General features: G+C 40.1%; 1 protein-coding gene across 1 annotated transcript in view; it reads right to left on the reverse strand.

Annotated features, from left to right (window-relative positions):
• pmfbp1 (polyamine modulated factor 1 binding protein 1) overlaps positions 1–23,767 on the reverse strand; it is a 967,668-nt gene that overhangs the window by 49,496 nt on the left and 894,405 nt on the right. Inside the window, exons 40-43 of the mRNA XM_078544531.1 lie at positions 21,200–21,309; positions 18,905–18,979; positions 12,367–12,460; positions 11,977–12,047 (exon numbers count right to left, since the gene is read on the reverse strand). Of these exons, the coding sequence (XP_078400657.1) occupies positions 11,977–12,047; positions 12,367–12,460; positions 18,905–18,979; positions 21,200–21,309 (350 nt within the window). The remainder of the gene's footprint in view (positions 1–11,976; positions 12,048–12,366; positions 12,461–18,904; positions 18,980–21,199; positions 21,310–23,767) is intronic.

Raw genomic sequence — 23,767 nt, forward strand, 5'->3', positions numbered from 1 at the left:
GGAAAATACAGTTGAAGAGAATAGTGCACTTTTATAGGTTATAAGCAAAAAGAATAGTTCATAATTCACGTGATTGTCTTGTTCTTGAAAACACACATTGTAGGCCAGATAAAGAAGACGTCTTCACTCCTTAAGGGTAGTTTAGGGGAATTCAATAGCTGAAAGTCATATGCCAAAGTTGTTTCAGGATTCTCTTGAAGGGATGTAGTTTCTGTAAGTCACAAAGTTAGTTGCTTGTAGTCTTGTTACCAGGAGGTCAGTTTGCTGTATTGGTGGACCCAAAATGGAACAGGTTTGGAGACCTTGTGATGTTAGAGCCTCTGTTCCTTTTAAGGTATAGGTGTTATTACCTTTTTCTGTTGATGCCGTGAGTTATTTTCTGCAGTCACCATTTAAAGATTAAAAGGAACAAATATGACTGTCTCACCATGTGACTCATCACACTGTGGTCCCTTTACCAAATATGGTGGTGGTCTTAGGTTGATTAGCCACATCCTGGTATATAGTTGAAGATATTCATCCTGTAGAGTTTGCTTCAAGAAAGACCCATTCAATTTGGGAATGTTTTTGCTTGATGGTCTCAGGATGTATGTAGTTAACACCTTTTCACCTGAGATAAGCCCTTTTGTCTCTGTTAGACAGTGAGTCAGGTTTTGAGTACACAGGGCATCTAATCTGACCTTCAGCAGCCATCTTTGCAGCACATTGTCCACTTTTTAAAGGAAAAGTCAATTTTAAAGAATCCGCATTGAATAACCTGTCTTAAAAGTTAGGAATATGACATGCTGTTACCAGGCATGGAAAACTGATCCATGCTGCACTTCCTAAGTACTGTAGTACTCACCTAGGTTATGTATTCAAGATTCAGGAGTGGGACTTGAAGCCACAGACTCCTCATTCAAAAGTAAGAGTGCGATCACCGAGGCAAGGCTGATATCTCCTGAATAGTGAACATCTGGATTGCGGTCTGAAGGCTGCCTTTTCTGACAATTACACTATTTTTGCAACTAATATGGTGCAAACGATGGAAAATAATAACTGATTGAAGAGACTCTTTAGATTCACAAATGTTATAGCTGCTTTAGTTGTGGTATGACTCCTAAGCATAGAAATTAGATTGTGTTTGAATCAAAGAGTGATCTGGGTACAGTTCACACTACATATCTCTTAAGAAGCCAGTGGTGGGACCATGGGAAATTGGTCCATTGGCCTCGTTATTATGGTTTCAGTGACCTGTGGGCACTATTTGTAGAGTAAAGGGTTAACTCTAATAATAGATACTGAGCATGTGCATGGGGAGCTATGACACAGTGATGTTACCCACTGAAGGAAGATAGCTCCAGCTATGTCTTGGTCTTCTTCAATAAATGTAAATAAATGTGTTTTCAACAGAAGTCCATTGCCTCCAGCAAGATCCCTTCTAGAGTAAGGAGCTAACAAATCCCAAGATAAAACCATGATAACAGATGGTGGCAGCAGTGACTACACCCACAGAGACAAGTAGAAAACAGCAGGAAAAACCTCAAGTGAAGCCCAGCGACAGCACAGCTCAGCAGGTGAGGGCCTTCGAGGCTAACCCAGCGACCACACCACAGACAACAAAATAATGAGGGCAGTCCAGAAACTGACAAGACAAGCAGTGCGGGAAAGGACAATCTCGCATCAGGGTGAGAAATGGTTACTACTTTGCCCCTACCAGAATCGCTTCAAAACATAGAGGGCCCCAGACTGACTGAGCAATGGCAAAATTAGTGAAGACGTTTTACCTGGCACTGAAATGCCTCAGATCTTGCGAATAAAGGGAAAAAAGATCAAGTTAACACTTTGTTATACGCTGTTGGGAGCATAGCAGACGAGGTGCTGGACAGACAGGAGGTGAATGAAGATACAGCCTGCTACGAGGATGTCACTGGAGCCTTTTGCTCATACTTCAGTCTTCGTAAAAATATTGTCATTGAGAGGGCAAAATCTAATTGGCACAGTCAGGAACAGGGTGAAGGAATTGATTTATTCATCAATGAATTGTAACAGTTAGCTAAAAATTGTGAGTATGGAACACTAAAAGATGACCTGATCAGAGATAGAATAGTCGTTGGCATTTTAGATGTGAATCTCTCTGACTTCTTCTAATCTTGGGGAGGTTTAAATTTAAGCAAAGCTGTACAATTGGCCAGACAGGCCGAGGAATGGAGGCAGAATGAGGCTTTTGTCAGAGATGCGAGGGATATTTCCCAAGAACAGCCCGATTAAGTCTTTCAATTTGTGGGTTGTAAAACTGAAAGTATAGCAAGGCAACAACCAGGCAAGCATCCTGAAAAGGTGCCAACCACCATTTCCCAATGTTCCTATTCTGGTGGGAAGAAAGTCCACAGATGGGAAGAATGCCCCGCCCAAATTGCGTAGTGCAACATCTGTGGCAAGTTAGGCCATTTTAAAGTGGTCTGCCATTCCAGGAAATCTGTGTTTACAAGACGGAAGGAGAAATCTGCAAAAGGAACCTTCATTCATGGCTTTGACGCCCAGGAAATCATTTTCCTAGGAGAAATAAAGGAAAATAAAAATCAGTATTGGAATGCTGACATTGATGTAAATAGGCATCTGACCAAATTAAAGATAGGCAAAGGAGCTGGTGTCTCAGTGTTATCTGACAGAGTTTCATGGCTGAATAAAGTGACACTGCAATCGTCCTCTATTCAACTCCAAGGATCACAGGAAGATATTGCAGATCTTTCACTTATCTTTGGGGACAGGCTAGAAGCAGCAGGAACAGGGTGCACCAAGAATGATGGTGATAACCTACCAGATAATATTCTAAACCTTAATTTACCCTTTCAGGAAAGAGTGCAAGAGAATGAAGCTGCCACAGAGACAGATGATCTGTTGGGAGAAGACGTCCTGGACCTCACTACACTCTTTGACTCCACTGCCAATGATCATGAAGTCTTTGTTGACACTTATGAGAAGTACCCTTTTGCTGAATTTGTCTGCTTATTCCACTGAGCCCACCGACGACATGCAACAATTGCAAGCAGAGAGCAGAAAGCTATCCCAGGAGAATGAGACACTTAACTCCAAATTGGATCAAACCTATAGTGAAAGCTCAGAGGTTAATAACCCATGCAAAGGTAAGCAAGACCCTGCACTTGAATCTCATCAGCAAGCCATGGAAGCACTCAAGCTTTCTTTCCGTAAAGAAGCAAAGGCCCAAACCACAGTTTCTACAGCTGAAGAGCACCTTAGAAAAACTTAAAGTCGAGCATCAAATGGAGCTTAAAAATATTAAAATTAAGCATGAGTTGGAGAAGTCTAACTATCTAAAAGAGAAGGCTGAACTGAAAGCCCAGCTATTAGCAGTCACACAGCACACTACTGAGCCACAAAGAGGGATTTACACATTAGAAACAATGCAACAAAAGAAAGTGAACGTATTGCAGTATGGAAGAGTATAAATGCCATACTGCATTTAAGGAAATGGCCACAGCATCAGACAAAAGAGTTGGCTACAGAACAACTATCTGAAGTACTGACACTAGCTGTCTTTCCTATTACCACTGAGACTCTTGTAGTACAAACGCCCGACACCAATATTGAGCTTTCAAGTAAGTCTGTAGACCAGAGTACTCCGCAGGAATTTCCTATAGATTACAGTCCTGAAGTTTATTCCATTGTGGATGATGGTGCAATCCTACTTGCTGCAGCTGACCCTGAGATCTCATTGTCTGCAGTGGAGCGACCTCACGCTGAAGCAAGCATGGAAGCGATACCACTACCTATAGAAAGAGAAATTCCTACTGTTAATAGGAGCAAAGTCCTCCTTCCCTCATCTCCAGCAGTGTCTTCAGGATGTTCTTCATTCTTCTTTTCGTCTACCGGATTCATTCCTCAATCAAGTATTGAATATTTCTCTTGTCGTCACAGCAGCGGTGAATGATACAGCTGCAAAGTTCTACATAGGAACTGAAAGTGCTTCATTTTGTGAAGCCAGTGCTTTCACCTATCCCCAGTGTGCAATGCAGATAAGAGGGAGAATTTCAGTTCACTGACTGCCTTTTCAAGGGGTTGTTATAGAACAAATCCTGGAGGGTTCTCTCTTGAATCAGATTTTCCTTAATGACACTTCACTGACTTTACATTCAGATCATTGTAAGTGTCACAGCCCAGGAGCCAGCTGTCTTGAGAAGCTGCTATCCCACTCCATCCTTCTAAGGAGACGGCCAGGGACATCCTAAATGTCCTTCAAGAAAGCCGAGAACAATGTTGGGAATTGAAGCCTTTGCGGGGGAGTGGGGACTGGTAGGAGGAGTCGGATGGAAACTGTAAATAGTATATGATGTTAACAGTTTGTGGGAAGAGTGAACGGGATGTGGGGAGATGTAGAATAAAGGGTTAACTCTACTAATAGCTACTGAGCATGTGCGTAAGGAGCTATATCACAGTGATGTCACTCACTGAAGGAAGATGAATGAGAAGCATCTTAGAGAGTAGTTCCAGCTATGTCTTGGTCTAATTTAATCTTTATAAGTAGTTAGTATGTAAATAAATGTGTTTTCAACAAAAACCATTGCTTCCAGCAAGATCTCCTCGAGTAAGAAGCTAACAAATCCCGAGATAAAACCACGATAACAGACTAGCCACTAGTCGGAGCACAGACAGCTAGGTTGAGATGTTAGCTGATTACAGCAGGTATGTCTGGGTGGGCCTGGATGAGGCATTCTGGAGAGGGTGGGGTGGCCATCTTCTGGGCATCCCTTAGTTTGGCTGATGTGCACCTGAGAAACCTGACTGCAGCTTCAGTTGAAAAGATTTCAGAGGGACTAGAAATAGGCGTTAGATCGTCCAATGTACATAGGCAATAGACCAGTGACCGAGACAACTACAGGATGCCCTAGCTAATATGGCATGGGATTCAGTTCTGGTGCAGACTGTGGACTGAAAGGTGCATGCCATAATGCACACTTCAGTGACCATTTTCCAAATTAGCCTCCAGGTAGTAATTATTGTGTACTAGCATATACTGAACACATTAATTTATTAATCAAGATAAATATGACTGTTAGGAAATGAATGTACAGCAGTTACTAACAGAGCTCATTCAAACAGATTATATTTTGAGTAAATGTTTCCAGGCGTAATAATTAACATTACACTTCTTCCTGTATTCCGAATTTTCTGAGAAGTTGAGGGTGGGAGACAGGAAAAAGATTTATTTTAATTGAAGGCATTAATAATTCACAATCTATAAAACAGCCTATAAGGATAATTAAAATAAAAGCATTCTAAATAAATCACAAAAATTAAAACTAACAATAATGTAAATGCTTTTCCGGAATGTCAACCCAGGACTCTAAGGGGAAGGAGTGTTCACAGAACAGCTAAGGTGGGTGGAAACCACTTCACATGCCAATCAGAGTCTATTTCTTTTACTACAAAGTTTGCCAGGTTCGATAAGGTACCACATAATAGACTAATGATTAAGATCTGAGTATGTGGAGTCAGGGGACATGTAGCAGAATGCGTGGTGAGCTGGCTGCAAGACAGGAAACAGAGAATAGGAGTAAATGGTAGCTATTCAGAAAGATAGAGGGTGGAAAGTGGGGTCTCACAAGGATCAGTGCTTAGATCATTGTTCTCAATTTATATAATGATTTAGACTTTGGAATCAAAAACACAATTTTTAAATTTGTGGTAGGATAGACAATGTTAGAAGGACTGCGACAAATTACAAGAAGACACTAATATAGTTGCAGTGTGGGCAAGAGAATTTCAACAAAGATAAGTATTATACTTTGATAAGAAATATAAGGAAGTTACATATTACTTGGAAAATAAGAATATAAATAGGGCAGAGGAGCTAAGGGATCTCAGAGTAATACACAAATCACTGGAAGTTGTGATGCAGGTGAATAATGTCATAACAAAAGCAAACCAAGCTCAAATTTATTTCTAGGGGGAATAGAATTGAAAAATTGAGAAGTTATGCTAAACTTGTATTGCACCTTGGTGAGACAACACTTGGCATATGTGTACAGTTCTGGTCACCATATTTTAATAAAGATTTGGATGGCATTGGAGACAGTACAAAAAAGGTCTACAAGGATAATACCAGAAAGGCAAGGTTATACCTATCAATCAAGGAGGAACAGCCTGGGTTTCTTTTCTCTTGAAAGGGAAAGTTGAGGGGTGACCTAACAGAGATCCTTTAAAATTATGACAAGTTTTGACACATTAGACACAGAGAGAATGCTTCCACTTGTGGGGAAGAGCAACTAGAGGTCATCAATATAATAGTCACCAAGAAATCAAATAAGGAATTCAGAAGATTCTTCGACATCCAGGAAATGGTGAGAATATGGAACCTGCTACCACAGGGAATTTTTGAGGCAAGAAGTATAGATTCAGTTAATGGGAGGCTAGAGAAGCATATGAGGAAGAAGGGAATGGAGGGTTATGCTGACAGAGTTAGGTGAGGAAGGATAGGATGAGGCTCGAATAGAGCATAAACACTGGCATGGATTGTTTGGGCTGAATGGCCTCTATGTTCTATGTAATCCAATGTAAAGGTAAAACACAGAATTTAAAATACGAACCAGCTTAAATGGATGTTAACCAATAATGTAACTCTTCCAGTAAAGAGGTCACCACGGAGAGCTTCTCAAGCAGTTGAATATCTTAATAAATTTGGTTTTTCAATGTTGAATGACAACTACATCCACACAAGAATGAAAGCGGTTAAGGACAAGGACAAGGGCAGGCGGTTCGTATTTTCTACAGCACAGAATCATCTATGGTGTACAAATCAATGACTAATCACAGTGTGAGGTATGGGGCTGAGGCTATATTCAGATCAGCTATGAGCTTATTAAATCGCGGAGCAGGCTTGAGGGGCCGAGTGGCCAATCCTGCTCCTAATTCATATATTCGTATAGGACCAATATGAGTATTTTTCTTGTGTAGTATGTGTTTTAAGATTGTTTTCTGAAACAAGATTGCTAAACAGTCATTATAATGCAGCTGAATGTTTAAGTCAAATGTACAAATGTTAAATATATACTAAAGTGCGTCTTGTAGAAAACTGATCCTATATAAGAAGCCCTGCTGCTCTCAGTCATCATAATCTTTCGTGACTAAATTATGTATTTGCTTTCCAGCTTGAGTTAAATTCCTGCACACTATTCTCTTTGTACACTACCTAAGTCCTTTAAATGAAATATGAAAAAAAAGTATTGCGACAAGTGGTGATAGGGTTAATTGGCTTTTTTCTTTGATAAGCATTTGATTGTGGAGTGAGTGTGACCTTTTGGTTGTCAGTCATGCATTAAATTTTTTCCTTTACGCTGGATAATGGAAAACTGTAGATTTCCTTTAAGTAAGAAGCAGTTGAATTGATTTTCTGTGGTGTAATTACCAGTCAATGACAAATCCTGTTGCTTTATTAAACAGCTACATTAGGTTTCAGGTAAATGCTTTCACAAATACTTTTAACTATCAGGACTCAAGAGAGAAAAAAGACAGCCTAGCAACAGCTCACTATTGAATGAAATAGCAGACCTCCGGACTTATCCTTCTCAACTTGTAGGAATAAAATAATAATGCAAGATTAATAATGAAGTTTAATTTTGCATTTTGAAAATGTGGTCACAAATAGTTACAGGTCAAAGATATATACAATGTTATAAATATATAAAAGGAATATTGTCATTCTGTTTTCTTCCAACTCTTTTAAATATCGTCATTATGACATCAAACATAAGTATGTTAGAAACAAGCCTCAAACTTATATAAACTTATTTTTTCTATAAAAGTTCAACTATCATGAAGAAACGTATGTAGGATGTGCAGTACTGAAGAATTGGTTTGGTGGTTGACTGAGGTGGAGTATCAATGCATTGTATCAGAATGCCAAGCACAGAATTAAACAAATGTTATCAATCCTGTGATTTCCTAGTCTTAGCTAAGCAATTAACAAGAAGGCATCAACAGCAGAAAAGAGAGAGTGCAACTCTCAACCTTGAACACTTCCGTGCATCTTCTGGTGGCTGATCAGGATGTTGCTGGGAACAGATTGTTGGTCAAGGAGCGGGGCTTGAGAAGACATAAAGAGGGGCAAACAAAACCGGGGATGGGGGTCTAAGCTTCATTCCATCCTCAATTCCTGGTTCAACTGCTGATCACCCAAAGTCTTCCCCTGGCCCTAATGCTAACTGATATTGTAAATGGTTCCCTTGCCTTGGGTACCATTTCTATCTTTCAAAACTGCTGTTACCGTTTCCCTCCTCAAAAAACCCAACCTCGATCCCTGTCTTTGGAAACTGCCACCCCATCTCCTACCTGCCTTTCCTCTTTGAAATCCTAGATGGGTGTCATATTCCAAATTGATGCTAGAGAAGTGAAATGTCCTAATAAAAGTCACAAATTATATCCATTCTGCCTGTGGTGCATTATTCCACCTTGACCTGCCTTGCATTCTTCAACTTGACCATGCCATCCTCCTCCAATGCATATCTGGTGTAGTCTAACTCTACAAACACTTGATTCTATTCTTACCTATCCAATCGTAATGAGAGCATCTCCAGATATGGTCTCTCTTCCTGCCTTGCACAGTTATATTCAACGTTCCTGAGCATCTATCCTCTTCCTCAGACACAAGTTGCATTTTGGAAATATCATCTGAAGACACTGGTCAGTTTCTACATTCACGCGATGGCACCCAGCTCCACCTCTCGTCACTACCCATCTAGACCTTGCCAATGCCTTTGTTGTTTGACATTCAGTCTTAGATGATCTGTAATTTAATGCAACTAATTAATGGGAAGACCAAAGCCATCACCGTGGCCCCCACCATTAAATCTGTATCTTAGCCACTGATTCCATTCCTGGGCCAGGGCTCTGTTGTATTTGGCAACCAGATTTGTGCGAGGACAGGGAGACCATAATTAATTACATTTTTAATAGTCTGCGTGACTGAGCAACGCAACATCCACAACAGAATAACTAACAAGTTACTGTACAGACAACAGGAATAGGAACTGGATTAGGAGCTTTACTGAAACAGACCAGACTTCCAAAAGGGAAAAAACTCAAGTATCACAATTTACTAGTTCAATTTATCATTTTGCCCAAAGTTGACAGTGGATTACACTAAAAAAAATGTTAGGGAAAGTTTTGGTCATAACGAGTTGAAAGAAAGAAAGTAAAAACAGATTTGAATTTAATTGAAAGCTTTCATGACCATTGGATGTCTCAAAGCGCTTTACAGCTAATGAAGTACTTTTAAAGTGTAGTTGTAGTGTGGGAAACATAGATGAAAATGTAGAAATATACATATTTGGAAATGTTAAAAAATGGGAGCCATGGGTAACCAATGAAGCTGTATGGAATCCATCACCCATCATGGTAAAGGTGATCAAAAAGTAGCATGATAATGGGGAGAGCTACAAAAACACTACCTCACTTGCCTGGGTTTGTATTGTTCTGTCAAGTGTACAATAGATCACATTTTGTTGTAACATTTACTTATTATGGTCTGGATAACTAAGCAATAGGACACTCTAAATGAAGATCCAGGTCATGGGATTGGCATGGTTTAAAATCTGGGGCTTGCAGTTCCTTCAATTCAGAACAAATAATTTGCTGTAACTAATTGTTCCAGTCAATCTATTCCAGCACAATAAAGCAATCAAAGGATGCGTGCTGATTTTTATTCAACATCAGATAGTGGGCCATTGTTTAAATATGGTTCCTGAGTTTTTCAGTTTCAGGAGAGAAGATTCAAGAACTAGGCTCTCCGAATGGTGCAAAAGCAAACCCTGAGGCAAGAGGAGAGACTTGTGTGGATGCAACTTTTAGTTATTGGAATATGAAATGGATGTTTTCATAATTGTTCAGGTTTTTATGTTTATTATGTTTATTTATGTGCTGGGTGCGGAAACAACATGATTATTCAAATGAGTTTAAAATGCATTTCCCAGCAACTTGTTTTTCTGGTGGTTGTGGTTTATTTATTGGTAATCTTCGATAACTTTGTACTGAATGTATATTTAGAAAGTGATTCAGTGATCTTTTATTTCACAGATAGTGTTTGTGATCTGTTTTTAGTCAATGGGACAATCAGGATTGCATAGAAACAAATTCCTATATCCAACAGATGGACACCAAACACAACACTTTTAATCTGGTTAAATCTGGTTCAATTGTTTGGTGCTGTTTGTAAATTTTAGCATATCTGGGGAGATTAATAGTTTTGTTTACTACATTATTCTTCAGATTTTCAAATTTTAGAGTTTGATTCTAACAATTAAACAAGATTTGTCCAGGTAGCATCTATCCTAGCTGGAAAAACTCAGCAGGTCTGACAGCATCAGCGGAGAGGAATACAGTTAACGTTTCGAGTCCGTATGACTCTTCATCAGAACTGATGAAGTTCTGATGAAGAGTCATACAGACTCGAAACGTTAACTGTATTCCTCTCCGCTGGTTGCTGTCAGACCTGCTGAGTTTTTCCAGCTATTTTTGTTTTTGTTTCAGATTTCCAGCATTCGCAGTATTTTGCTTTAATCTTAGCATCTATCCTATATCTGGTATCGCACTTACCTGGCATGGGCAGAGTTAGCATCCAAATTCTGAACTGAGCTATGCTGTAGTAGTGCGGTAGTGCAAGTTGCTCTCTTGTACACTACTCAAGTATGATTCTTGAAAGAGTGTTAGCAAGTTATTTAACCATCTCAGTCAAGCTCGACCTCTGTCCCCATCTGATGCCCATTCATACACAAGCATATACTTCTAGTAAGGGTCACTTAACGGTGATCAGAAGAACTTCCCTTGTCCAACCTAGATTTGCTGAGGCCAATTTTACTGGTGTTAACTCAGCACAGATTGCTGGCCCGGTCTGCATGGCTGTTATTTAATGTATGAACCCACTGAGCCATTGGTAAATTGTTTATGATTCAGAAATTGCTTTAAAGCAAATCACTGTTAAATAGAATGGGCTTCCATTTGCAGTTGAATGTCGGTGTTCATGTGAATTGTGTCAGATTCCAATGTATAGCCAAGGGCACTGATGAAAAATTCGGCGTGATGACATTGGGTTGGCAAACCTACATCATCACACCAGTCTCTAATAATACAGAAGGCTTGCAGGCGCTGAGATCGGCAGCCCACCTGCCATTTTGAAGTCATTAATTAACAGGCTATTAAGCTTGTTCAGAACCCTGTTCTTTGCCATTTTTTGTTGCCCACTGAATTTTTCGGGCATCGGATGTAAAAATTTTGGAAGTCTTTTATGCCAGCTATAATGAGGTGGCACAAAAGCGGTAGAAACGGCCTGCCACCAGGACCATGGGTGAATGAACCAGCAGGTTTTGCTGGGGAAGTTGGCAGCATCTGTATGTTTTTTAATGACATTTTAAACTTTTTTGCGCCTTCGATGAATATCAAGGACTAATTCTGAGAGCGAGGGTCTTTAGAATTCTAGCCGTGACCGCGGCATTACCTCTTCGCCACATGACATCCTGGCCTAGAGCGCCAAGTGGGCATGGATCGCCCTTTGCACCAGTTTCTCAGAACCCACAAGTTATGTAATCACACCTAGGTGTGATTCATATTCTACTGTGAATGAAGCTGCAATGAAAATTCAACACTATTATTTTTTATATAGTAACTCAAAGTCAGAAGAGCTGACTATACTGTGGCATCTAAAAACAGGCACGGGAAATATTGCCCAAGATAAATCCGAAGTTGGAAGGCAGCAAAGAGATGAGTTTGTGGTCAGGAAGCAAGCTTCCTTTGCATCTATAATTGGCCTCCATCTCACTCAGTTGTCCATCTAATGCTTGAATGGATGTGCAGAGATGGCTGGGAGTGGGAGTGAGCGAAACCCGCAGTTTCCGTTTTGCCTCCCTCACCCCGTCGAAAAATGTAAAATCCAGCCCTAAATTTTTACAAAATGAAATATACTAATATTCAGGGATAAATACTTACTCGTCATCTTGAAATGGGCTCCGGAGCTGATGCATGACATTAGGGTGCTCTGCTGGGTGGCTGCGCAAGGCCTGTACAAGAGACATGAATTAACAAGGTTCAATAATTGGAGACAAATGGGACAGTCACATTTTTAGATGCCGCACTCAAAGTGCCTATGGAGTCTAGGTTCAGATCTTTTCCTGACTTCATTTTAATAAAAGAACTTCAGTGAGAAAAAAATGTTTTTATGATTATGAAACCTTTCAAGAATATATTGATAACAAATCGCATTACACTTGCATTCCAATGACACTTTTTTGGGAACAGTTTTGCCTGGACCAAGCTGGCACTCAAACTGTACGACTTCTCCATCCTCCTGCAGTGCTTTCAAGGAATTACACAGCTTACCTTTAACCTCTCATTTGTTATCCTCTTCTCATCCACTTCAACTTTTAATTTCTTGTTCTCGTGCTGTAGTCGTTCATTCATTTCCTGTAGATGGCTGTGTTGTGACAAAGATTACAATAGCAATAACAGAAAGGGTCATTACTGCAGCAAAGATAAAAGAATAATAGAATGTAAATGCGATATCTAACAATGAAAAATATTTCAACCAAAAAGCCATCTGGTAGTCATTAATTTGATGTTGGAAGAAACTGTGCCACAACACTTTTGCAAACCCTAGATTTTATGTCACAATAGTTTTGTAAAATACTGATTTTTGTAAGAAAAGCTTAATTCTATACTCAATCATAGATTAAAAATCTTATGTGCTGATTTTTCCACTAAGGTGGTGCTCATGTTATTCTAACACAAGGCAGCATAAAAACCACAGAACAAATATTTTATTTTTCAGTGCAAGCCAACATTTTCATATATTCAAGTTAAATGCATTTCATACCAGGTTCACTTACACTCCTAGAATTAAAATGTATCCAGAGATCCTGAAGCTGGCTTTTTATATCATCATAAATTAAATACTATAGATAATGATGTAATGGCACACAAAAAAGGGGAGTAATGGATATGCTTGGCTCAAACTTTGGTATTCAGTATGGTGGAAAGGTTCTTTCGAAATGAGTATATATCTTAAAAACGAGAATCTCTTCATTGCCAGAGCCTGGTTATGCCTCCATGTTTATCAGTTTCCATCATAAAATAATAGCAGTTCTTACTGACCTGCTAAATGGAAAAACATTGATACCTATGAAAGCAGTGACATCATAGTATCACATATAAAACCAGCAACATGTATAATAACACAGAACCATGATATTTAACAGTAGCTTAATCCCCTCCTCCAAAAAATTGACAATTAGGAAACCATGTACAATGATTTAATATTGAAATGCCCATCCTTTAATCATTGTTAAATAAAGGGCATATAAACTTTAGTTGTTGGTTAGGATGTTCTACAACTCAGTCACATGTAAAGCTAAGTATTTGATGGGCAGTGGCCCTGGTAAGTGGGACTTGGTGAGTATTTCTACTGTGCAGTCTTTGAAGTAAAGTTGGTGTTTAGTTTAGATTAAGTAGTGTTTAAAGTATAAGTAGTAAGGTCCCTAATATATATTTAATATTCCTTAAACTAGAGGAAGGAAAAGTAAAGGGAGTAATTTAAGGGTAAGTCATGGCAGAGCAGCTCGGCCATGTGGAATACTCCTCCTGTGTGATGTGGGAAGTCAGGGGTGACCACGTGCGCAGGAAGTGTCTCCAGCTGCAGCTGCTTGAAATCCATGTTTCGGAGCTGTAGCTGTGGCTGGAGTCACTGTGGAGCATCCACAAGGCTGAGATCTTTATGGATAGCACGTACAGTGAGGTGATCATGCCACAGGTAAAGAGTGCACATGCAGAAAGGGAATAGGTGACCACCAAACCGAGTAAAAGCACTAGGCAGGTTGTGCAGGAGTGCCCTGGATCCATCTCCTTCTCTAACAGATTTTCCATTTTGGATACTGCTAGGGAAGATGGTTTTTCAGGGGAATGCAGCAAGAGCCAAGTCTGTGGCACCATGAGTGGCTCAGCTGTACAATGGGGGAGAAAAAAAGAGTGGGAGAGCAATAGCAATAGGGAATTCTAATGTAAGGGACATGGATAGACTTTTCTTCAGCCACAGATGTGACACCAAGATGGTATGTTGCCTCCCTTGTGCCAGGGTCAAGGATGTCACTGAGAGGCTGCAGGGCATTCTGAAGGGGGAGGGTGAACAGCCAGAGGTTGTGGTCTATATCAGTACCAATGACATGGGTAAAAAGAGGGATGAGGTCCTGAAAGCAGAATATAGGAAGTTAGGAAATAAATTAAAAAGCAGGACCACAAAGGTAGTAATCTCTGGATCAGTCCCAGTGCCACGTGTGAGAGAGGTCGGGAACAGGATAGACCAGATAAATGCATGGCTGGACAGATGGTGTAGGAGGGAGGGATTTAGATTCCTGAGGCATTGGGACTGATTTTGGGGAAGATGGGACCTGTACCAACTGGACGGGTTGCATCCCAGCAGGACTGAGACCAATGTCCTCACAGGAGTATTCACTTGTACTGTGGGGGAGGGTTTAAACTACAGCGGTAGGGGGATGGGGAGATGCAAGAGTGGGAAACAAAGATAGAAAAGTAGAAAGCAAAAGTGGAAGGCAGGGGAAACAAGGGGTAGCAGCAAATAGGGCCATAGCACAAAAAAGGTGCGTAAAAATGTTAAAAAGAAAAGTCTACAGGCACTATATCTGAATGTAGGGAGCATTCACAATAAGGTAGATGAATTAACAGCGCAAATAGACATTAACGAGTGCGATACGATTGCGATTACGGAGACATGGCTGCATGGTGACCAAGGCTGGGAACTGAATATCCAAGAGTATTCAATATTTAAGAAGGACAGGCAAAAAGGAAAAGGAGGTGGGGTGGTGTTGTTAGTTAAGGATTAAATCAGTGCAATAGTGAGAAAGGACATTGGCTCAGAAAAGCTAGATGTAGAATCAGTCTGGGTGGAGCTAAGAAGCAACAAGGGGTTGAAAACATTAATGGGTGTTGTCAATAGGCCTCCAAACATCAGTGGTAAGATAGGGGACGGCATTAAACAGGAAATTAGAGATGCATGTCATAAGGGTGCCACAGAAATCATAGGTGACTTTAATCTACGTATAGAATGGGAAAACCAAATTAGCAATAATATTGTGGCAGATGAATTCCTGGAGTGTGTACGAGATGTGTTTTTTAGATCAGTACATCAAGGAATCAACTAGGGAAGAGGCCATCATAGATTTGGTATTGTGCAATGAGAAGGGGTGAAGTAATAGTCTTGTTGTGCGAGGTCCTTTAGGGAACAGTGACCATAACATGACAGAATTCTTCATTAGGATGGAAAGTGAAGTAGTCCAATCCGAAATTAGGGTTCCAAATCTAAATAAAGGAAACTATGAAGATATGAGGGGTGAGTTGGCTATGATAGATTGGGGAACTTCATTAAAAGGCATGATGGTGGATAGCCAATGGCTAATATTCAAGGAACAAATGCATGCATTGGAACAGTTGTACATTCCTTTCTGGTGCAAAAACACAACAGGAAAAGTGGCTCAACCATGACTTACAAAAGAAATTAAGAATAGTATTAGGTCCAAAGAAGAATCATATAAAGTTGCGAGAAAAAGGAGCAAGCCTGAGGATTGATGCAGTTTAGATTTCAGCAAAAGAGGACCAAGATATTGATTAAGAGGGGAAAAATAGAGTATGAGAATAAACTTGCAAGGAACATAAAAACAGACTGTAAAAGCTTCTATAGGTATGTAAAAAGAAAAAGATTAGTGAAGACAAATGTAGGTCCCTCACAGTCTGAAATGGGAGAATTTATAAGAGAGAGCAAGGAAATGGCAGAGCAATTAAACAACCACTTTAGTTCTGACTTCACAGAGGAAGACACAAATAACTTCCCAGAAACCTGGGGACCCAAGGGTCTAATGAGAAGGAGGAATTGAAGGAAATTAGTATTAGCAAAAAAAAGTGCTGGAGAAATTAATGAGACTGAAAGACGATAAATCCCCAGGGCCTGATAATCTACATCCCAGGGTACTAAAAGAGGTGGCCATGGAAATAGTGGATTCATTGGTTGTCATCTTCCAAAATTCTGTAGATTCTGGTGTTATCCTTACAAATATGTATATATCTGTAAAGGTGTAGCTGTGGGTGAAGGCGTAATGTAATGTAGTTAATCTTTTCTGGTTAATGTTTTATTCTTTTGTTATAAGTTCATCAGCAGACTTCTGTGACTCTGTTCAGTAGCTACTCTCCATATATCTAAACAAAATATAAATGTTAAGATCTATCATGCCGGGTTCCACTCTGGGATCTGGCTTGTCCAGTGATAACATCAGCTGGGATCATAACTCTGAAGCAAGCATGCAGGTGCAGCATGCAGTAAGGAAGGCAAATGGCACGTTGACCTTCATTGCAAGAGGATTTGAAGACAGGAGCAAGGATGCCTTACTGCAGCTGTACAAGGCATTGATGAGACCTCATCTGTAGTATTATGTGCAGTTTTGGTCTCCTTACCTAAATAAGGATATACTTGCCCTAGAGGGATTGCAGCGAAGGTTCACCAGACTCATTCCTGAGATGGAAGGATTGTCGTATGAGGAGGTTAGGTCGACTAGGCCTGTATTCACTGGAGTTTAGAAGAATGAGAGGGGATCTCATTGAAATGTACAAAAGTCTGACAGGGTGGGACAGACTGGATGCAGGGGTGATGTTTCCTCTGGCTGGGAGGCATCTAGAACAAGGGGTCACTGTCTCAGGATACGGGGTAGGCCATTTAGGACTGAGATGAGGAGAAACTTCTTCACTCAGAGGGTGGTGAACCTATGGAATTTTCTAGCACAGAAGGCTGTGGAGGCCAAGTCACTGAATATATTTAAGGAGGAAGTAGATAGCCTTCTAGACTCTAAAGGCGTCAAGGGGCATGGGGAGAGAGTGGGAGTGTGGCATTGAGATTGAGGATCAGCCATGATCATATTGAATGGCGGAGCAGGCTTGAAGGGTTGAATGACCTACTCCTGTTCCTATTTTCTATGTTTCTAAGTCTTTGTATTACACTGAACGTTTCTTATGGGGAGTATCCCCTATGCATAGATGCCAATCATGAAAGGAAAAAAGAACCAAACATCTCAACCTAGTCTATTTCTCATTCACGGTGACAGATTCTAAAACTCACTGAGCCACATAACGATGCGTAATTACATTTATGCCTGTGTCTGATAGATATTGTATTGGATAGTATCAAAATTGCAAAACCAAAATAAAAAAACTGTAAAACAAATGGAGAATACAGGTAAGTTATATATAAAACTTCATACTGAGGAAATAAAAGTCAAATTTTTTGTTTTTTTTGGTTGACTAGACAAGGTGAGCCTTTGTCATGTCCAGAGCCTAGGTTGACGCCGGGTAGTCTGTCCATTTATTTTATTCTTATTCAACTTTTCTTTATTTATTCGTTCATAGGATGTGGGCGTCGTGGGCTAGGCCAGTATTTATTGCCCATCCCTAATTGCCCTTGTTCAGAGGGCATTTTAAGAGTCTGGAGTCACAGAGGTAGTGGCATAGTGGTATTGTCGCTGGGCTGGTAATCCAGAGACCCAGGGTAATGCTCTGGGGACCTGGGTTCAAATCCCAACACGGCAGATGGTCAAATTTGAATTCAATAAAAATCTGGAATTAAAAGTCTGATGATTGTGAAACCATTGCCGATTGTCTAATATCCTTTAGGGAAGGAAATCTGCTATCCTTACCAATATGTGACTCCAGACCCACAGCAATGTGGTTGACTCTTAAATGCCCTCTAAACTAGGGCAATAATGCTGGCCCATTTAAGAAAAACTGTAGGTCAGGTAAGGATGGCAGACTTCCTTCCCTAAAAGGTTTTTACAACAATGGTCATCATCCGGCTTTTAATTCCAGATCTCACCATCTGTTGTGGTGGGATTTGAACTCAGGTCTCTGGAATACCAGTCCTGTGACAATACCACCATACCACCGCCTCCCCCAGATTGTGGTTTGATACAATAGAGTGGCTTTCTAGGCCATTTCAGAGAACAGTTAAAAGTTAACCACATTGCTGTTGATCACATGCAGGCCAGACCAGGTAAGGACAGCATATTTCATTCCTTGAAGGACATTAGTGAACCAGATGGGTTTTTACAACAATTTCCTGTCGTAACATTTAACATAATGGAGAGATGGTTGATCTGAAGGCACTCTCAAATGAGCTAACCTTGCTTCATGCTGTGAGGTCAGCTCATTATATTAACATTTTCCTCTCAGTCCATTGCTAAAGATATGCTGTGAAAATGCTGACTTTGCAGAGCAGGCTTTCCAGCACCAGCAGCTTTGAAAGGTTGAATCATTGTGTTGCCCAGGACTCCAGAAAATCCAAATTAAATCTGGAACATTCCCTATTTATGTATTTGTTATCTTAAAGTAACAGCAATGCAATAAGCTATCATGACTTTAAGTAGAAATGGGAAGACAGTAATCAAAACGTGCAAAGGTCAAATGAATCATAAGACATGTTAGAGGCCTAACCAGTCTGGGGAAGCTTGGTAGATGTGAAGAGGAAAGGACAACTGAAGTTCTGAACTTCATTTAAACATCATCATCTCTGGTCTGGGGTTCTTGATAAAAAATAGTTACTTGCACAATTGTACCATCCCACATCTGAATAGGCAGAATAGCAACTGACCTAACTGGTTTTGATCAGTCTAGTCTACTGTTAAAAATAATTTTGTTCATATCTGTCTTTGTAAGCCAATAAACAAGTGTCTGAAAGGGACTTAACTGTTTCTCCTTTCTGCCCAAAGGTGTGTTATCAGCTAGCACAAATCTAGTACAATACTAGTAACCCTAATACCAATACAGGGAAGTCTGACATTTACACTAGCCGGTTCCCAGTGTTAGTACTTACTCTTTTTCAGTTGTTAGTTGGAGGATTTGCTTTGTTTGCTCTTTGATCTTATTTCCAAGTTTTTCATTGGCTTGCCTGTTTAAAAATAAAGTGTTTTAATTAATGGTAGTCAATACAGGAAAGACACAAAAAAAACATAATAAAGAACCAAAATGGAATGATATTTTGGCCAGGGCTGATGTAGAGTGAAAGTATCAGTAATGTTTTGTTTTACATGCTGCATATTTTCAGCCTTTTTAGCTTTTCTTTCAAAACTAAAGCATTTAGTTTTTCTTTATGCTTATCATGTTGCTACAGAAAATTTTACAGTTGAATTTTAAAAAAAATTCGAAAAAATCAAATTTGCAGAAGTTTTTGTAATACACAGTGGATCTCCCACAAGATATTCATCATGGTCAGAAATTTAGAAAAAAGAAAAATAACCAGCCGTTTCTACTCTTCAGAAAAGAATTGCATCATCTTGCTCTGATCTGGTTGGAGTAGCTTGGCTTTGTGTGTTTGGTAAATATCAACACATATCCACAAATATTATTTTACCTGTTCTGATTCTAGGTTTTGTTAGTTATGCCGGATTTATTTCATCGAATAAACTAGATCAATGACTGTTTACTGCAATTAAGACTTGGTGAATATTCATTCTTTAAAATTACTATCTATAGTTAGAGATTGGCCTGGGGCTGGGGAGTTCCATTTAATTCAATTTTAAACATTCAATTCTGATATAAAATACATTTAATATGTACAGAATGAAGATAACAACATGCTCAAGGGGTTTAGATTATGTCATGAATGATGAAGACATAGCTTGAATGGTTTGTGAAGTTTATTTGTGAGCTCAGGCAGAGGGGCCAATGCAGATACCAGATATTACCGAATAAAATACATATGCTCAGGGCAGCACTGGGCCCAATTTAATTGTACCAGCATTTCAATTGATTCTCAATCCTCGTCATGATCAGAAATGGTGTGACAGACAGCACAATAATCAGATTCATATCAAAGTCACATGAATGATGCAATTTTGTTGCTAAGCATTACATGATGTCCGTGTGACACACAATGATCCCTTTATTAGATTATTTTTGTTATTAATTGATTTAACCTAAGGCTAATGGTATCGCACCATCAATGGATGAGTTTTGTGATGCTGCTTATTTCTGTGATGTGATTAGACGATGTCAGTCACATTACTCAGTAACATTGGTCCGGGTGGTTACTTAGCAACAATCACAATGTTCTCATAGACCAATCATAGAGTGCAACAAAACACTACTCAATAACAATTCAATTCTGGCAACTTTTACTTAGTAATATATAGTTTGGAATTACCTTAAAAGCAAGATTTTCATTTAAATCAAATTAAACTTCCAGTTCTAGTTTGATTTAAATACATTTAGTACATACAAAATAAAGATGCAACACACTCAAGAGGTAGAGATTATGTTATGAATAATGAGAGCATAGCTTGAATGGTTTGTGAAGTTTATTTGTTCTCAGAAAGGATGCATTTCCAGGCAGTTTTATTCAATATAGAAATATATGATAATCTTTTTGAGTGAAGTTAGTTATTCAGGCTGATACCTTCTAACGTGGTTGTTATTTTCCCTTCACCATCATTAGTTGCTCATATTGTGGTGAACAAATTTTGTCATAAAGCTTCATATCCCATAATGGTAAGCTTGTTTTTATGCAAGATTAATTGCATCTATTTTAATTTAAATAAATCAGCTAAAGAGGTGATATTTACTGAAAAATACCTGCTCTTTTTTAGTATTTTTCTACATGTGGAATGGGACTTGATGGGAGAGAGAGCAATTGTAGTAAGCATTTTGGGAACCCGAGTGGCTCAATTGGTGAGACAGGAAAGATGCAGGATTCTGGAAATCCCTGGATTCAAGTCCAACTTTAGGATTTGTGGGCCACAGAAGGAGCTTTCATGTGATTCAAAGCAGGCTGTTAGTCAGTCTGTAAAATCCTTCCGGCACTCCACACCATTCTCCAGGGGAGAAAAGAGTGTGAAGATATGCAAAAAAAAAAGTATTTTGATAATTGAAGATGCAAACCTGCATTAAATCAACATAGAAGGAATCACTGGTTCTGTTTATTAATTCTCGCAGTGATAATTCATTGTCTCAGCATAGTCTCAGATACTTGTGCTTCAACATTGGTCAAGGCTCTTGAACTGCCAGCTCAATAGCACATACATGTGAAACATTCCAGAATGTTAATGTCTTAATTGTTATGTCTTTACAAACAATAAAATAAATTAAAATCATTTTTAAAAAATGTACTTACTTTTGGTCCTTTACCCATTGATTAACATTTGCTACAACCAGTTCACTTTCTCGATGTAATCTTGAACTGTCTGACCTTGCACCATGCAGGGACTTTCGTAAGGTCTCAAGCTAAAACAATCCAAAATGTAGGTTAGAATAAACTGACTGCAATAAATTTAAACCTCATGTATAACAATATAAGTACTGATGGTGCAGTGATAGTGTGCTGGAGCATGGGTTTCTGACTTCACATGTTGAGTTCCTATTTCAGCTGGAGGGAAAAATTGCTAGGCAGACACGAGAGAGTTCCCAGGATGCAAAATCGGAGATGTCATCCTAACTGCTCCTGGGCAACTTAATTTTAGAGTGGTTTTGGCATAGGCCTTACACCAAGTTACAACGGCCTGGGTTTTGCAATTGTAATGAAAGAAAAACTAGTCAGGATGCGGGGCACAAGATACACCAGGAAATAGAAAAGGTGTGTAAGAAAGGCAAGGTTACAGTGATCATGGGGGATTTCAATATGCAGGCAGACTGGGAAAATCAGGTTGGTAGTGGATCCCAAGAAAAGGAATTTGTGGAATGTCTACGAGATGGCTTTTTGGAGCAGCTTGTGGTGGAGCCCACTAGGGAACAGGCAATTCTAGATTTAGTGATGTGTAATGAGGCAGATTTGATAAGGGAGCTTAAGGTGAAGGAACCCTTAGGAGGAAGCGACCATAATATGATAGAATTTACCCTGCAATTTGAGAGGAAAAAGCTGGAATCAGATGTAACGGTATTACAGTTGAATAAAGGCAACTACAGAGGCATAAGGGAGGAACTGGCCAGAATTGACTGGGAGATGAGCCTAGCAGGAAAGACAGTGGAACAGCAATGGCAGGAGTTTCTGGGAGTATTTTGGGAAACACAGCAAAAATTCATCCCTAGGAAGAAGCATACTAAAGGGAGGACGAGGCAACCATGGCTGACAAGGGAAGTCAGGGACAGCATAAAAGCTAAAGAGAAAGCATACAATGCGGCGATGAGCAGTGGGAAACCAGGGGATTGGGAAGCCTACAAAGACCAACAGAGAACAACTAAAGAAGAAAAAAGGAGGGAGAAGATTAAATATGAGGGTAAACTAGCCAGTAATATAAAAGAAGATTGCAAGAGTTTTTTTAGATATATAAAGGGTAAGAGAGAGGTAAAAGTGGACATTGGGCCGCTGGAAAATGACGCTGGAGAAGTAGTAGTGGGGAACAAAGAAATGGCGGAGGAACTGAATAGGTACTTTGCGTCAGTCTTCACGGTGGAAGACACGAGTGACATCCCCAAAGTTCAAGCGAGTCGGGGGGCAGAGGCGAGTATGGTGGCCATTACCAAGGAGAAGGTGCTAGGAAAACTGAAAGGTCTGAAGGTGGATAAATCACCTGGACCAGATGGATTACACCCCAGAGTTCTGAAGGAGATAGCTGAAGAGCTAGTGGAGGCGTTAGTGGTGATCTTTCAGGAATCACTGGAGTCAGGGAGGGTCCCAGAGGACTGGAAAATCGCTAATGTAACCCCCCTGTTTAAGAAGGGAGTGAGGCAAAAGACGGTAAATTACAGGCCGATTAGCCTGACCTCGGTTGTTGGTAAGATTTTAGAGTCCATTATTAAGGATGAGATTTCAGAATACTTGGAAGCGCATGGTAAAATCGGGCAAAGTCAGCATGGTTTCATCAAGGGGAGGTCATGCCTGACAAATCTGTTAGAATTCTTTGAGGAGGTAACAAGTAGGTTAGACAAAGGAGAGCCAATGGATGTTATCTACTTAGACTTCCAGAGGGCCTTGGCAAGGTGTCGTACAGGAGGCTGCTCAGTAAGATAAGAGCCCATGGTGTTAGAGGCAAGGTACTAGCATGGATAGAAGATTGGCTATCTGGCAGGAGGCAGAGAGTGGGGATAAGGGGGTCCTTCTCAGGATGGCGGCCGCTGACTAGTGGAGTTCCGCAGGGGTCAGTGTTGGGACCACAACTTTTCACTTTATACATTAATGATCTAGATGAAGGAACTGAGGGCATCCTGGCTAAGTTTTCAGATGATACAAAGATAGGTGGAGCGACAGGTAGTATTGAGGAGGCGGGGAGGCTGCAGAAGGATTTGGACAGGTTAGAAGAATGGGCAAAGAAGTGGCAGATGGAACACAACGTGGGGAAGTGTGAGGTCATGCACTTTGGTAGGAAGAATAGAGGCATAGACTAAATGGGGAGAGAATTCAGAAATCTGGAGTGCAAAGGGACTTGGGAGTCCAAGTCCAGGATTCTCTTAAGGTTAACTTGCAGGTTGAGTTGGTAGTTAGGAAGGCAAATGCAATGTTGGCATTTATTTCGAGAGGGCTAGAATATAAAAGCAGGGATGTGGTGCTGAGGCTTTATAAGGCTCTGGTCAGACCACATTTAGAATATTGTGAGCAATTTTGGGCCCCGTATCTCAGGAAGGATGTTCTGGACCTGTAGAGGGTCCAGAGGAGGTTCACGAGAATGATCCCAGGAATGAAAGGCTTAACATATGAGGAATGTTTGAGGACTCTGGGTCTATACTCGATAGAGTTTAGAAGGATGAG

The sequence above is a fragment of the Cetorhinus maximus genome, chromosome 6 (genome assembly GCF_964194155.1).
Source record: "Cetorhinus maximus chromosome 6, sCetMax3.hap1.1, whole genome shotgun sequence".
Classification (NCBI taxonomy): Eukaryota; Metazoa; Chordata; class Chondrichthyes; order Lamniformes; family Cetorhinidae; genus Cetorhinus; species Cetorhinus maximus.